The sequence below is a fragment of the Artemia sp. Qi Xiang Cuo genome, chromosome 10 (assembly GCF_049724085.1).
Source record: "Artemia sp. Qi Xiang Cuo chromosome 10, ASM4972408v1, whole genome shotgun sequence".
In the NCBI taxonomy this organism is placed as follows: Eukaryota; Metazoa; Arthropoda; class Branchiopoda; order Anostraca; family Artemiidae; genus Artemia; species Artemia sp. Qi Xiang Cuo.
Window position 1 is genome coordinate 46,166,588 of NC_142803.1, and position 15,080 is coordinate 46,181,667.

Consider the following 15,080-nt stretch of genomic DNA (forward strand, 5'->3'; position numbering starts at 1 on the left):
AAATTTATAATAAAGAATTATTGTCTATTTCGGTAATTGTAGTACTTTCGTTATTATCCCAAAAATGTGGTTTTTGTGAATATTTTTATTTTATTTTAGTGCTATAATTTACTTTTTTGTGTGTAAATAACACGATTATATGAGCATTAGCTTTTAAATGAACAATTAAATGTCTCTCTTTGTTCTTATGGTTGTCTTGTACGCAGGATAAAAGAAGAAGTGGTTAAATCACTGCTACAGATGCAAAAAAAGGCAATTTTTCTTCTTTTTTTTAATAGGAGGCTCAAAACCTCCTATTCGGGGTTCCCAACCACGATGATCCCAATGATGCACTTTTCATTTTGATCTGCCGCCACTCCAACGAGTTTCAACTCTAATTCAAAATTCTCAAAAATTTGTCTTCGTACCAAACTTTAATTTTATGTAATAGGTATTATTTTTGATCACCTATAAACGATAAATTTTCTCACTATATTGTTTTTTCAAAACTTGTTTATAAGCTTTCGGTTTCTGTGGGTTGTAGTTTGCTCTTTACTGGGTTGAAGCTATTGCTGCAACCATGATTACCTGCTCACGTTATTACTTATTAACTATCCGCTTACTTCTAATTATGTACCTTACATGCAAAAGCCAAAAGCAGAGTATATAAGAAACCAGAAGTAAGAAAACAATACTGTTTCAGAAATTTGAATATAGAAAAGACAAAACAAAAGATATTTTAAGAATTTAAATAATCGATTAACACAAGACTAAATAAATAATCTGTATGCTTCAACTAGGAGGTGTTAAGATTTTTACTTTGGCTACCTTCCCTGTGTATCTATAGACTTCAGAATTGTATGCTTTTCCACGTTTTATGATTTATTCATACATAAATGTATTCCAGTATCGGGGTGAATTAGAATAAAAAGTTATTTCTTTGGAATAATAAGTTAAATTAATAAAAATAGGACAGTGATCTGTTACTTACTGAATGGTGAAAATGAGTCGGCAAAGAACTACGGTTAGGTAAAAGGGAATTAACGCGCATCTTATGCAGTTACAATTAAGCATAGAAATAAAATATAAAATCACTTCGTTGATTTTATTCAGTATTTATGGATTTATTATAAATACTTTTTAGTACTTTAGATCATAAATAGGGGGCAAAACTTCGAGAAATCAGAGCCTTATTTGCGGCCTCCCTGAAACTTAAAAAATAAAGGATCCGGCTTTTGAATTTACTTCCCCTGTCCTGTCAATGAGAGTCTAAATTGAGCAAGACACTTTAGAACAAAAGTAAGTAGCTTTGTAAACTGGGTTTCGAAATACAGATTTAAGTGACCGTTAGCGTTTAAGTAGTGTACTATGCAATACTCAATACGTTTACATAATTAGCATAACCGGTTACTATGCATGTAACAGGAACGAAGACTACATATAGGTCATTGACCTACATATTCCTGTCAGGACATGATTAATATACATACGACCTTCACTGGATAAGAGGACAATTATATGAATTAAATTTTTTATTTTGAGTCGAATGAAACTGGTATTATGACACGCGCTTAGGTAAAAGATAACACATGTGACTCGTTCAATAGATTATTTAAATGGTAAAAATTTCAGATCTAAATCAAGGATTTGTCTTGTAAGTGGCCGGTTTTGGGGAGATGGTTGTTGTTACAAGGTAGAAACCAGCTTGAATCACGGAATGTACCCTGAAAAACCTTCATTGATTTTGATAATTAAAGAAATTTTTAACGGATTCATATTAGAATTGGGCATAGTATGATAGTAACGAGATCGGCAAAGACAATTTGAAATGATTTCTGCGTAATAGTTCTGTCAAGTGGATATATGTGGAAGGTTGTCGTAGGACGATCGGTTGTTAAATAAGTGACTAATTGTTCCACTATTATGATCCAGTGCTTAACTAACATTTTTTTTCGACAAATTACGGAAGTCCGCTTTACTTAAATCAGCTTTGGGTTATAGATTTCAAAAACAAGAACACACATGTTACTCATTCAATAAAGTGTGAAACTGGTAAAAATTTCAGATTTAAATCAAGGATTTGTCTTGTAAGTGGCCTGTTTTGGGGAAGTAATTGTTCTTGACATGGTAAAACCAAACATGAATCACGGAATGTACCCTGGGAAACCTTCAATGATTTTGATAATTAAAGAGATTTTTAACAGTTTCATATTAGAATTGGGCATAGAATGATAGTAATGAGATTTACATAGACAACTTGAAATGATTTCTGCCTAATAGTTCTGTCAAGTGAATATATTTGGAAGGTTGCCGACGGCAATAGGTTGTAAAACCAAGGATTTGTCTTGCAAGTGGCCTGTTTTGGGAAAATATTTGTTGTTACAAGGTAGAAACAAGCTTGAATCACGTAATGTACCCTGAGAAACGTTCATTGATCTTGATAATTAATGAGATTTTCAATGGTTTCATATTAGAATTGGGCATAGTAGGATAGTAATGAGATTGACATAGAAAATTTGAAATGAAATCTTCGTAATAGTTCTGTTAAGTGAATATATTTGGAAGGCTTCCGTAGGACAATAGGTTGCTAAATAAGTGACTGATTGTTCTACTATTATTATCCAGTGCTTAACTAATATTTTTTTTGGCAATTTACGGAAGTTTGATTTATTTAAATCAGCTTTGGTTTATAGATATCAGAAATAAAATCACAACTGTTACACATTCAACAGTGTTAAATTGGTAAAAATTTCAGATTTAGATCAATTATTTGTCTTTCAAGTGACCTGTGTTGGGAAAATGTTTGTTGTTAAATGGTAGAAACAAGCTTGAATCCCGGAATTTACCCTGGAAAATCTTCATTGATTCTGATAATTAAAGAGATTTTTAACGGTTTCATATTAGAGTTGAGCATAGTATGATAGTAATGATTGACATAGACAACTTGAAATGAGTTTTGCCTAATATTTCTCTCAAGTAAATGTATTTCGAAGGTTTCCGTAGGACAAAAGACTGTTAAATTAAGGATTGGTCTTGCAAATAAAATATTTTCCTTAAGGACTAAAAGGTTTAACTCTTTTGAGTATAAAGTTTGAACTGATGAATTAAATTTGACGTTGTTTATTTGGTAAATTTTCCCAAGAATGAATAGCTTTTACTCGGTTGATTAGAAATTTTGAACATATGAATTAAACTTGCTACGGCTTGTTCCTTTAATTTTCGTAAGGAGTAAAAGGTTCAACTCTGTTGAGTATAAAGCTTGAACAAATGATTTAAATTTGACGTGGTTTATTCAATGAAATTACCCAAGAATGAATAGCTTTAACTCTGTTCAGTATAAAGTATGAACAAATGAATTAAATTTTATATGATATATTCATTGAATTTTCCTAACGACTAAAAGGTTTGACTCTGTTGATTATAAATTTTCAATAGATACATCAAAACTGGTGTTGTTTATTCAGTGAATTTTGCCAAGAATGAAGAGCTTTAACTTTGTGGATTACAAAGTTTGAACAGATAAATTAAAATTTGACACAGTATATTCCTTGAATTTTCCTAAGGACTAAAAAGTATAACTATGTTGATTGTAAAGTTTGAGCAGATGAATTAAATTTGACGTGGTTTATTCAGTGATTTTTTTCCAGAATGAATAGCTTTAACTCTGCTGTTTATGAAGATGGAACAGATTAATTAAATTTGACATGGTTTATTTCTTGAATTATCCTAAGCACTAAAGGTTTAACTCTGTTGAGCATAAATTTTGAACAGATGAATTTAGTTTGACATGGTTTATTTCTTTTCCCAAGAATGAATAGCTTTAACTCTGTTGATTGCAAAGTTTGAACTAATGTATTAAGTTTGACGTGGTTCATTCCTTGAATTTTGCTAAGCACTAAAAGGTTTGACTCTGTTGAGTATAAAGTTTGAAGTGATGACTTAAATTTACGTGGTTTATTCAGTGAATTTTCCCTAAAATAAATAGCTTCAACTCTTTTGATTACAAAGATTGAACAGATGAACTAAATTTGGCGTGGTTTATTCATGGAATTTACCCAAGCATGAATACCTTTAATTCTGTTGAGCATCAAGTTTGAATATATGAAATAAATTTCACTTGGTACATTCCTGGAATTTTCCCAAGGACTAAAAGGTTTAACTCTAAAGTTTCAACTAATGAATTAAATTTGAAGTGGCTAATTCAATGAATTTTCCAAAGAATGAATAGCTTTCACTCTGTTGATTAAAAAGTTTGAACTGATGAATTAAATTTGACACTGTAGGTTCCTTGAATTTTCCTGAGGACTAAATGGCTTAACTCTGTTGATTATAAGGTTTGAACAGATAAAATGAATTTGACATGGTTTTTACCTTGAATTTGCATAAGCACTAAAAGATCAAGCTAAAATATTTTCCTTAAGGACTAAAAGGTTTAACTCTTTTGAGTATAAAGTTTGAAGTGATGAATTAAATTTGACATTGTCTATTCAGTAAATTTTCCCAAGAATGAATAGCTTTTACTCGGTTGAGTAGAAATTGTGAACAGATGAATTAAATTTTACATGGTTTATTCCTTGAATTTTCGTAAGGTCTAAAAGGTTTAACTCTGTTGAATATAAGGTTTGAACAGATGAATTAATTTTGACGTAGTTTATTCAACGAATTTTCCCAACAATTAATAGCTGTAACTCTTTTTGATTCCAAAGATTGAACAGTTGAATTAAATTTGACACGGTTTATTCCTTGAATTTCCCTAAAGAATTGAAGATCTTTTTAATGAAAGTTCCCTAAGGAATTCTGTTGAGTATAAAGTTTGAACTGATGAATTAAATTGGACGTGGTTTTTTCAATGAATTTTCCAAAGAATGTATAGCTCTAACTCTGTTGATTACGAAATTTAAACACACGAATTAAATTTAACACGGTTTAGTCCTTGAATTTTCCTAAGGGTTAAAAGGCTTAACACTGTTGAGTATAAATTTTGAACTGATGACTTAAATTTTACGTGGTTTGGTCAGTGAATTTTCCCAAGATTGAATAGCTTTAACGCAGTAGCGTTAATAGCGTGTCCCGCCACGCTAAGTGAACCTAAGCGAACCTAACTTGAAATCAGTTAACTCAATGTAACCTAGCTAAACATTCAGTTATGCTGTCATCTATAATTAAAGCTGAAGAGATGGCAGCACTTGAAGTAGTGAAGACGTTACGCCATCTACACTATTAAATATGACACTCACTGAAATTTTTTGATTTTTTTATACGGCTGCCTCCGTAGTACTCTGTGTTGGTTCATCGAAAATGGTTAGTTTATTATATGTTTTCGGTCAATATTAATTGTGCTCTGGAAGGATAAACACGTAATTTAAAAAATCAAAATTGAAGTATTTAAAAACAAGTGTGTGCACATGATAGTGTTATTGCAGCATTGATTGCTGACAAAGACGAATATTTGAACTACGAAACAAGCACTAGTGGTAACACTATTGGAAATGTATGCGTGAATTGTCATGACAGTGAGAAATCAAATTTCTTTGCAGTACCGAAAAAAATCAACTCTTAGAATGATGGATATGCGAGAATCAGATCTCCAGAGATAATATCACTTAAAGAGATTTCCAACATAAAAGTAATAGTTGAAGAAGAGGGACATCTTCTTTCTAGTGCTTGTGGCAACACGTTACCTTTGTGATAAACCCCTTTGTCAGCTATCGTGTATTAGAATAGACAACGTCAAATTTAATTCATCTCTTTTTTCAATGTTTTATGAATCAGTTTAAATATTATATTCAACACAGTTAAACCTTTAAGTCCTTAGGAAAATTCAAGAAATAAACGTTGTCAAACTTAATTCATCTGTTCAAACTTTATACTCAACAGAGTTAAACCTATTAATCCTTAGGAAAATTCAAGAAATAAACCTTAGTAATTTTAATTCATGTGTTCAAACTTTGTAATCAACAGAGTTAAAGCTATTCATTTTTTGGAAAACTCATTGAATAAACCACGTCAGATTTAATTCTTCTGTTCAAAGTTTATACCCAACAGAGTTAAACCTTATTATTTCTTAGGGAAATTCAAGGAATAAACTGTGTCAAATTTAATTCATCAGTTCAGTCTTTGTAATTAAGAGAGTTAGAGCTATTCATGCTAGGGGAAAATACACTGAATAAACCACGCCAAATTTAGTCCTTCAGTTCAAACTTTATACTCAACAGAGTGAAACCTTTTGGTCCTTAGGATAATTCAACGAATAAACCGTGTCAAACTCAATTCATCTGTTCAATCTTTATATTCAACAGAGTTAAAGCTATTCATTCTGGGGAAAATTCACTGAACAAAACACGTCAAATTTAATTCATCACTTCAAACCTTATACTCGACAGAGTTAAAACTGTTTATTCTTGAGAAAATTCAAGATTTAAACAGTGTCAAATTTTATTCATCTGTTCAAAGTTTGTAATCAACAGAGTTAAAGCTATTCATTATAGGGAATATTCACTGAATAAACCATGTCAAGTTTAATTCATCAGTTCAATCGTTATGCTCAACAGAGTTAAAGCTATTCATTCTTCAGAAAATTCACTGAATAAACCACTTCAAATTTAATTCATCAGATCCCACTTGGTGCTCAACAGAGCTAAACCTTTTAGTCCTTAGGAAAATTCAATGAATAAACTATGTCAAATTTGAATAATCGGTTCAAAATTTATAAACAAAAGAGTTAATTCTTTTAGTCCTTGGGAAAATTCAAGGAGTAAAGTACGTCAAATTTAGTTCATCTGTTCAAACTTTGTGATCAAAGAGTTAAACTTATTCATTTTTGGAAAATTCAACTAAATAAACCTTGTCAAGTTTCAGTCATCGGTTCAAACTTAATTTTCAACAGAGTTAAACCTTAAAGTCCTTTGGAAAATTCAATGAAAAACCCGTGTAAATTTAATTCATCTGTTCATACTTTATACTCAACAGGGTTAAAACTATTCATTCTTGGGTATATTCATTGACTAAACCACGTCAAATTTAAATCATTTGTTCAAGCTTTATACTCAACAGAGTTAAACCTTTTACTCCTTCCGAAAATTCAAGGAACAAGCCGTAGCAAGTTTAATTTATCTGTTCAAACTTTTTAATCAAAAGAGTTAAAGCCATTTATTCTTGAGAAACTTTACTAAATAAATCAAGTCAAATTTAATTCATCAGTTCAAACGGTATACTCAAAAGTTCCTTAGGAAAATTTTATTTGCAAGACAAATCCTTGATTTAACAGCCTATTGTCCTATGGCAACCTTCCAAATATATTCACTTGACGGAACTATTTTGCGTAACTCCTTTCAGGTTGCCTATGTCAATCTTATTATTATCATAATATGCCCATTTCTAATATGAAACCGTTAAAAATCTCCTTAATTATCAAAATCAATGACGGTTTCGCAGGGTACATCAGGGATTCATGCTTTTTTCTACCATGTAACAAAAAACATTTCCTCAAAAGAGGCCACTTACAAGACAAATCCTAGATTTAATTTGCAATTTTTACCAATTTAACAATCTTTTGAGTATGTAATATGTGTGTTCGTATTTTTGAACTCTATAACCCAAAGCTGTTTTAAGTAAAGCAAACTTCCGTATATTGCGAGAAAACAGAAAAATATTAGTTAAGCACTGGATCATTAATAGTTGAACAGTCAGTCACTCTTTCAACGACCTATTGTCGTACGACAACTTTCCACATATATTCACTTAACAGAACTATCACGTAGAAATCATTTCAAATTGTCTATGTCAATCAAATACTATCATTCTATGCATAATTTTAATATGAAACCGTTAAAAATCTCTTTAATTATCAAATTCAATGAAGGTTTCTCAGAGTACATTCCGTGATTCAAGCTTATTTCCACCTTGTAACAACAAACATTTCCCCAAGAAAGGCCACTTGAAAGACAAATCCTTTGTTTTAAATCTGAAATTTTTACCATTTTAACAATCTATTGAATGAGTGTTCTTTTATCCAAGCGCGTGTCATAATACCAGTTTCATTCAACTCAAATATCAAATATATTCATATAATTGTCATGGGATTATTGAATATTATGTACTATAATAATTGGTCATTCCTCTTATTCAGTGAAGTTTGAATATTTGTTAATCATATCCTGACAGGAATATCTAGGTTGATGACCTAGTCGTTGTTCCTGTTACATGGATAGTAACCTGTTATGTTAATTATTTAACCGTAGGAGTATTGTATAGTACACTACTCGCTTAACCCATTTCGTCAAATTTTTCAGATATTTGCTGATTCGGAAATTTTATATGCCGGTCAGCCAGTTGGCTTGATAGTGGCTACTTCTCAAATGATTGCGAATAGAGCAGCCAAACGCGTAAAGATTTCCTATACAGATGTAAGAAAACCTATTTTAACACCCGAAGAAGCTTGTGAGTATCCAGAAAGGGTTTTCCTCAATGAATATTTTGGACCTATTGAGCAATATTCAATGGGAAATTATGAAGGTATATTTTGTGTTTTGTAATTATCTAGTTTTAATATACGTCGGTATAATTGAATGGAACTAGAGCTTATATCGCGGGCTTTTTGGGGAGTCAAGTGAGGTGGAAACGCCTTGTGGTGCTGTAAGAAGAAGAAGAGGTTACATCAAGTTATATACAAAAGCAATCCATAGCTGCAAATTTTTAGCATTTTCCAAGGATTTTTAAATTTAACTCTTTGGCTTGGGATCTTAAAAAACATGTATATTAACTATTGCTCTGTAAAAGGAATTTTAGTCCCACTCGTATTATCATTATGTAACTTCTCTTGGTTCATTCAAAGCTTGAGAAACTTAGGAGATGAATCTTAGGATATTGTTCAATTATCAGTGTAGTGAAAGCCCTTGAATAGTCTCTAAGATGTCCAAATCCTCTGGCTTTACCAAGTTGATTTTTTAATATCTAGCTATGTTTCAAATTGTAAAATAAATCAAATGTCATTCATATGACTTGAGTACGGTAAAGCCTAAAGAAATTAATGTTACTTGGTAGATTCAAGTTAATGTAACTTGAATTAATGTAACTTTTCTGGGTTTGCTTCGAATATCCATAAAGGGCCAAAAGTTTCAAATGAAATTTCCTGATAGATTAAGTCATTCGCTGATTGGGCACTCCTCTCCTACACTTCCAAAGAATTTTAAATCAATCAAAGTCTCTTATTTCCCACCAAATTAGAAAATATATTTTCTTATACGTCCTTTATAAAGGCCTATACCTCAATGTAATATCGAAAATAAGCCTCCTCAAAGTAAGCAATGTCAGAACTCTTGAGAAGAAAAAATGTGAAGTTACACTTGTGCTTTACCGAAAAATCTTGGCAACAGTGTACATTTTATTTTGCCCATTTTCCTCATTGACACTACGCATCCCAAAAGGTACCCCTACTACACCTGTCCTTTTCATATAGGCTACTAGCTTTAGTTTAATTGGCGTTTTATCATTAGCTTTCGTTTTATTCTTAATTATTTCCGTTTTCTTATGAAATTTGTCCCTTAAGTTTTTACTCTAAAAGTGAATTCAGCACTCATGGAGCTTTCGGCAACAAAGATTATCTTAGCTCTTATCTGAACCGTTGGATCGTTAAAAAATTTTGGTACACCCTGGAGAAATATTCCCTTTTGACGTGGAACCCTGCAAAAGGATACTAAAACTTTTAGTAAGAAGGAATTTTTCTTACAACTACTACAACCAACAACTCACCGCAGCACCAATCTGCCTTAGGCCAACACAACTACGCACGTTCCTCCATCGCAATCTATTCAAGGCCTCCCTTTTTAAATCCTCCCAGGAAGTTCCTATTTCCCTCAAATCTTTCTTTATGACATCCTCCCACCATAACTGCGGATAACCTGTTCTCCGTTTAGCCCTAGACGGTTGGTGAAAAAGGACAATCTTCGGCAATCTGTCATCCTTCATCCACAGAATGTGCCCTAGCCATCTCAACCTTTCTCTCTTTATAACCCTAGAAAGCGGGATTAAAGCACACTTTTCGTACAGTGTACTGTTTAAAATACGGTCATTCAGCCGGTACCCAAAACAATCCGTACGCAATTCCTAGTTTTGGTTTGTAGGCTCATCTTTCTATTCTTCCAAACTTTTTTCAAATTTGAAAAAACACCCTGAGGCTCTACTATATAACATCTCTACTATTCACACCGTCTTTGCTAATAATGTTACCGAGGTAAGTGAAGCTGTCCACCTAATCAATCTTTCCGTTACCCAATGTTACTTTTTCATCTTCACTTATTCCTACTCTTAGCGACTTAGTCTTATTAACATTAATTTTCAAACCTATTCTAGTACCCTGAACTCGCAAAACCTCTAAGAGTTCATTGATTTTGCTCACACTTTCATCTAGGATGCTTAAATCATCAGCATAATCTAAGTTCAGGAAAGTTTTTCCCTGCCCATTTGATTCCGTGTTCTCCCATTGCTATTCCTACGCTTCTTAAGACAGAGTCCATCAAAATTATCCATAGAAAGGGGGATAGAGCATAACCCTGTTTAACTCCCTGATTTTATACGAAACCAGCTGCTAACATTATTTCACACCTTAACCGCAGAAGTATTATTCTCCTACATAGCACTAATCACTCTAATGCATTTGTATGGTATTAACCTCTTCTATCAAAAGAATCGAGCACTTGCTTATAATCTATAAAACTAAGGACCAAAGGTGTTTGATAATTCATGCACTTCTCAATTATTAGCCGTGTTTTTCTCCTATAACTCTGTCTACAGCATCTCTAAGTTTAAAAGATATCATATTACTATGTAGTTTGCTACCTACAGAGACCAGACTAATGCCTTGATAATTACCTCACTTACTCTTATCACCTTTCTGATAGAGTGGCTTAATAAGGGTTTTCCTGAAAATGTTAGGTACTTCCTCTTTTTCAAAAATCACATTCATAACCATCAGTAACTTATTTCCAACCTAAGAGCCACCATATTTAATAAACTCATTTACCACAGTATCAGCACCTGAGGCCTTCTCTCTTACAAGATATTTCGAGTAAAATATTCTTTCTTGATCAAATTATATTTCTTAATTATAATTATATTATTATAACAATTATATAATTAATATAATTGTATGTTTATTAATTTTATAAAAACAAGTTACTAATTTATTTTAAGACTTTACATCACTCTTAAATTAAATTTTCAAGACATGAGTAATAAAACACTACTGAGATATTATTTCGTAACTGTAGGCCAGACGACTCTGTCAGCAACTATGACTCTTAGTTCTCACAAGTGGTCACTTTCGTGGATGCTGAGAGCTTATTTTGCTGGAACTGCTGCTTCGGGTCTGTGCCTGGTGTTGCAGCATCGATGCCGCAACATCAGGCACAAAAACGTAGGCACTAGCCATGCTGAATTGCTATTGGTTATTCAATTAAAAAGACCTTTTCTTCATTCAAGTGATAGGTATTCTCGTAAACAGTCACTCTTTTAACTTCAAGGCCCTTGCGTCACTCAAATGATTAAATAGAACATTGGTGCTCGAGGTGAGTAAATAGTTTAGTGATCTATTTTTATTTACCCTCACAAATGTTTTATTGCACTCTTCCGAACCAAAGAGGGTAACTTAAACAACAGCCTTATAAACGCTACCTGTCCTTGGAGGACTTTGTGTTGCTCCAGTGCATCCCTCCACCCACTTAGATCTTTGGACCTTAACCTTCAGTCATGGATCTTCAACCACTTCCTATTAGCCTACCATATCTTATTGGATCATCAGAATCAACATTTACCATCATAATGTTTTCTAAGCATGTGGCGAACTACTCTAACCTGTGGCATTCTCCATAAATCACCTTTATCTTCGATTAATTTTCTTTTTTTGTAACAAATAAAAACAAACAACAATTTAGTTCGATAACAACAATACAATTACTGATTTACTTAAGGAAGTCCAATTCATCCTTATTGGATGTTTGAAGGCCACAAATTGAGATAAATTGAGGATGAATGAGTAAATTGACGATTGAGGTTGAGGGCCGCAAAATTGAGATGGATGAAGAGTGTTCACCAGTGTGTCACCCTCAAACAGCTTAACACTGCGACGAGTTTGTGATTGTAGTTAAAATAGTAGTAGACCATTATTTTTTTTATTTCACGAAGAAATAAATACTAAAAGAACCCGTACGTAATTCTTCTTGCTCCAGATTCATAGAATGTACCCGGAATTAGGGAAAAACACGCCTAAAAGAAGCAGAGAAAAAACAGAAAAAGATGAAAAAGAATTTCACACCAATGAAAAGAGAAAAAACAGAGAAAAAAAAGAAAAGGGTGAAAAAGAATTTCACACCAATGGGGGTTACATTCCTCCACGACATCAGTAAGTAGTAATTTAGGTCAAGGCCATAACCCAAGGGGGAGGGGGGGTAGGGCGGTTTGAACCCTCTCCGAAATGTTTGTCTGACTCGTAAAAACGTAACAAAAATGGATATAAACAAATTTTTTATGAATTTTTTGAAGGTTTTTTTGTGTACCCCCCGCCCCCCAAAAAAAAACGTTTGAGTAAACAGTCCCTCCCCCCGAAAAAAACTCTGGGTACGGCCTTGATTTTGGGGTAGACTATAATCAAATCGTTTAAGATAAAATTATCAAACACGTTAAACGTTTGAAATACAAAGTAATTTGGACTGGTATATTTTAATAAACAATTTACTCTCATTTGTTTCTTTATCAATTCTATATTATAGAAAGTCTGAAGAAAGCAGATAAAGTTATAAGAGGACAATGGAATATGGGTGGTCAATTTCATTTCACAATGGAGACTCATAGCGTTCTTTGCGTTCCCAATGAAGATGGCATGGATGCCTATGTATCCACTCAAGATATAGATTTGAATCAAATTGCCATTGCTAGAGCCATTGGTTTAAATGTTAACAGGTAGGAATTAAAGGTAGCTTTAGAGGGATGGCCAGTCACAACTATGCCTCCTTAAAAAGTATGAAAAATATACATTTTTCACATGAATTACTGATTTATAGCGAAGAATATAACTAAAATCCAAACTAGAACTCTGGTTTACTAAGAAGTGTTCCCTAATTTACATTGAAGAAAATCTTTAGAATTAGAAGTAAAGGCTTAAAATATAATAAGAAGGTTTGACAATATGGCCCTCAGATGCCCCTCTCCCAGTTTTTCTGACATCTGAAATTAAATTCCTTTTATTTTATATTTTACACTCCTGCGGTATATCTTGTCCCCTCCTCCAGATTTTGAGGCCCGAATATGCGTCCTTTCTTTATATGAACGGCTGATAGTTTTTTTTAAGATGAATATGTCTACAGTTTTAAAGAACTTGGTGAAAAAAGTTTTGTAATTTTTTGAAAATTTTTCTGAATGCCAGAATAGGTGCAATTGCATTCTACTCTGATACTTTTTTTTAATAAACAAATTTCCTACATTAGTTTCTCTTGGGGGGGGGGTGGAGTATGGCAGAGGGATAAGAACAAAATATCTTCAGATGGGGACAAAGACTACAGAAGAATCCCACTTTACCCTTATTTCTAGGATTTTCTTTTCATTATGGTGCATAGATTATGAATCTTGAGCCACGAGGATGGGGGGGGGGATTTTACTAAAACACTTTTTATTCTCCGTGACATTTTCATCCTTCTACAAGGTGGTGTTCTAGAATATCCCATAATGCACAAAGTCAGATATTCGCACTATAAAATATTCTGTCGTTCAAGCTTCAGACTTCTATGATCCAACAACCCCTTTCAGCAGGTTTTTGGATGCGTTTACCTACTGAGTCAGTACTGTCAAGCTTGTAAGCATGCATTTTTGTTCCCTATTTATATGGATCCATATTTGTTCCCTATTTGTAAGGTGAAGAGGTGATGTTGGGTAACGGGAACATCAAAAAAATGGATAGCTTCACTTACGTAGGTAGTATTGTTAGTAAAGATGTCGGATGCAGAGAAGATTTAAAAACTAAAATAGCCAAGGTCAAGGGTGTTACTTCACAGTTAAAAAAAGTTTGGAAGAATGGGAAAATAATTCTGCGAACCAAAATTAGACTACTGGAAGCTACAGCCATGACAGTGGTCAAGGATGGTTCTTAAACCTGGGCTCTCCAAAAGACGGAGAAGAATTTATTAGACGTTTTGCAGATTAATTGTCTATGTATTATTTTGGGTACCCGTCTCAGAGACCGCATTTCAAACAGTGGTCTGTATAAAAAATGTGGTTCTACCCTGCTTTTTAGGGCTATAATAAAAAAAAGATTGAGATGGTTGGGAAACATTCTGCGGATGCAGGATGACAGATTACCAAAGATAGTCTTTTTTGGCTAACCGCCAAAGGTCAAACAAAAAGCTTTTTTCCCTGGACGGGGTGGGAGCAGGTTGCAAGGGGGGATTTAAAGAAAATTGGAATTTCTTAGGATGGTGTAAATTGGGAGGCCTTAAAATATTGGGATGGAGGAGGAGCTTGCCCTGAAACTATAAAGCTATTTCAAGTCAGGCTTGATGGTAGCTAACCCGGTTTTTCTTTGGGTTCACTTTCTTTAAAATGGCAACGGAAAACACTTGTGGTGTTCCTTCAACATCCCGTCTTAAAAGCGTCATAAAACATTTTTTTTTTCAATTAAATTATTTCTAATTATTCTCTTTAATTTGTGCATTCCGAAGTTTGTGTGTTTTTATTTTTCTTATTTATGCAACAACAAATAATTTCAAAACCGGAATGGAACTGTTTCCCTTTTCTCAATAACATTTTGAATTTGCTATTACTTGAGGAGCCTTATGTATAGTTCTTTCATCAAAACTCTTGTTTTTATATAGGATTAACATGCAAATTCGTCGAGTAGGGGGCTCTTTTGGGCACAAGCAGTCCCGTTCCGCCATGCCCGCCAGTGCTTGCGCAGTTGCTGCTCACTTGCTAAATGTTCCTGTCAGTATTCATATGGATCTTTATTCAATGTGGGAAGCATTTGGTGGCCGTCAACCATATCATGTAAAATATGAGGTAAGATCAAGATTAATTCTACGAATGCTTACACATACTTTTCTGAGTTTCAAGCCGTC

The 15,080-nt window shown here is 33.2% G+C and overlaps 1 protein-coding gene across 1 annotated transcript in view; it reads left to right on the forward strand.

Moving 5' to 3' along the window:
* The window catches only part of LOC148947820 (uncharacterized), a 325,198-nt gene that overhangs the window by 63,850 nt on the left and 246,268 nt on the right, over positions 1–15,080 (forward strand). The window contains exons 16-18 of the mRNA XM_089095465.1: positions 8,271–8,493; positions 12,744–12,933; positions 14,838–15,021. Of these exons, the coding sequence (XP_088951591.1) occupies positions 8,271–8,493; positions 12,744–12,933; positions 14,838–15,021 (597 nt within the window). The remainder of the gene's footprint in view (positions 1–8,270; positions 8,494–12,743; positions 12,934–14,837; positions 15,022–15,080) is intronic.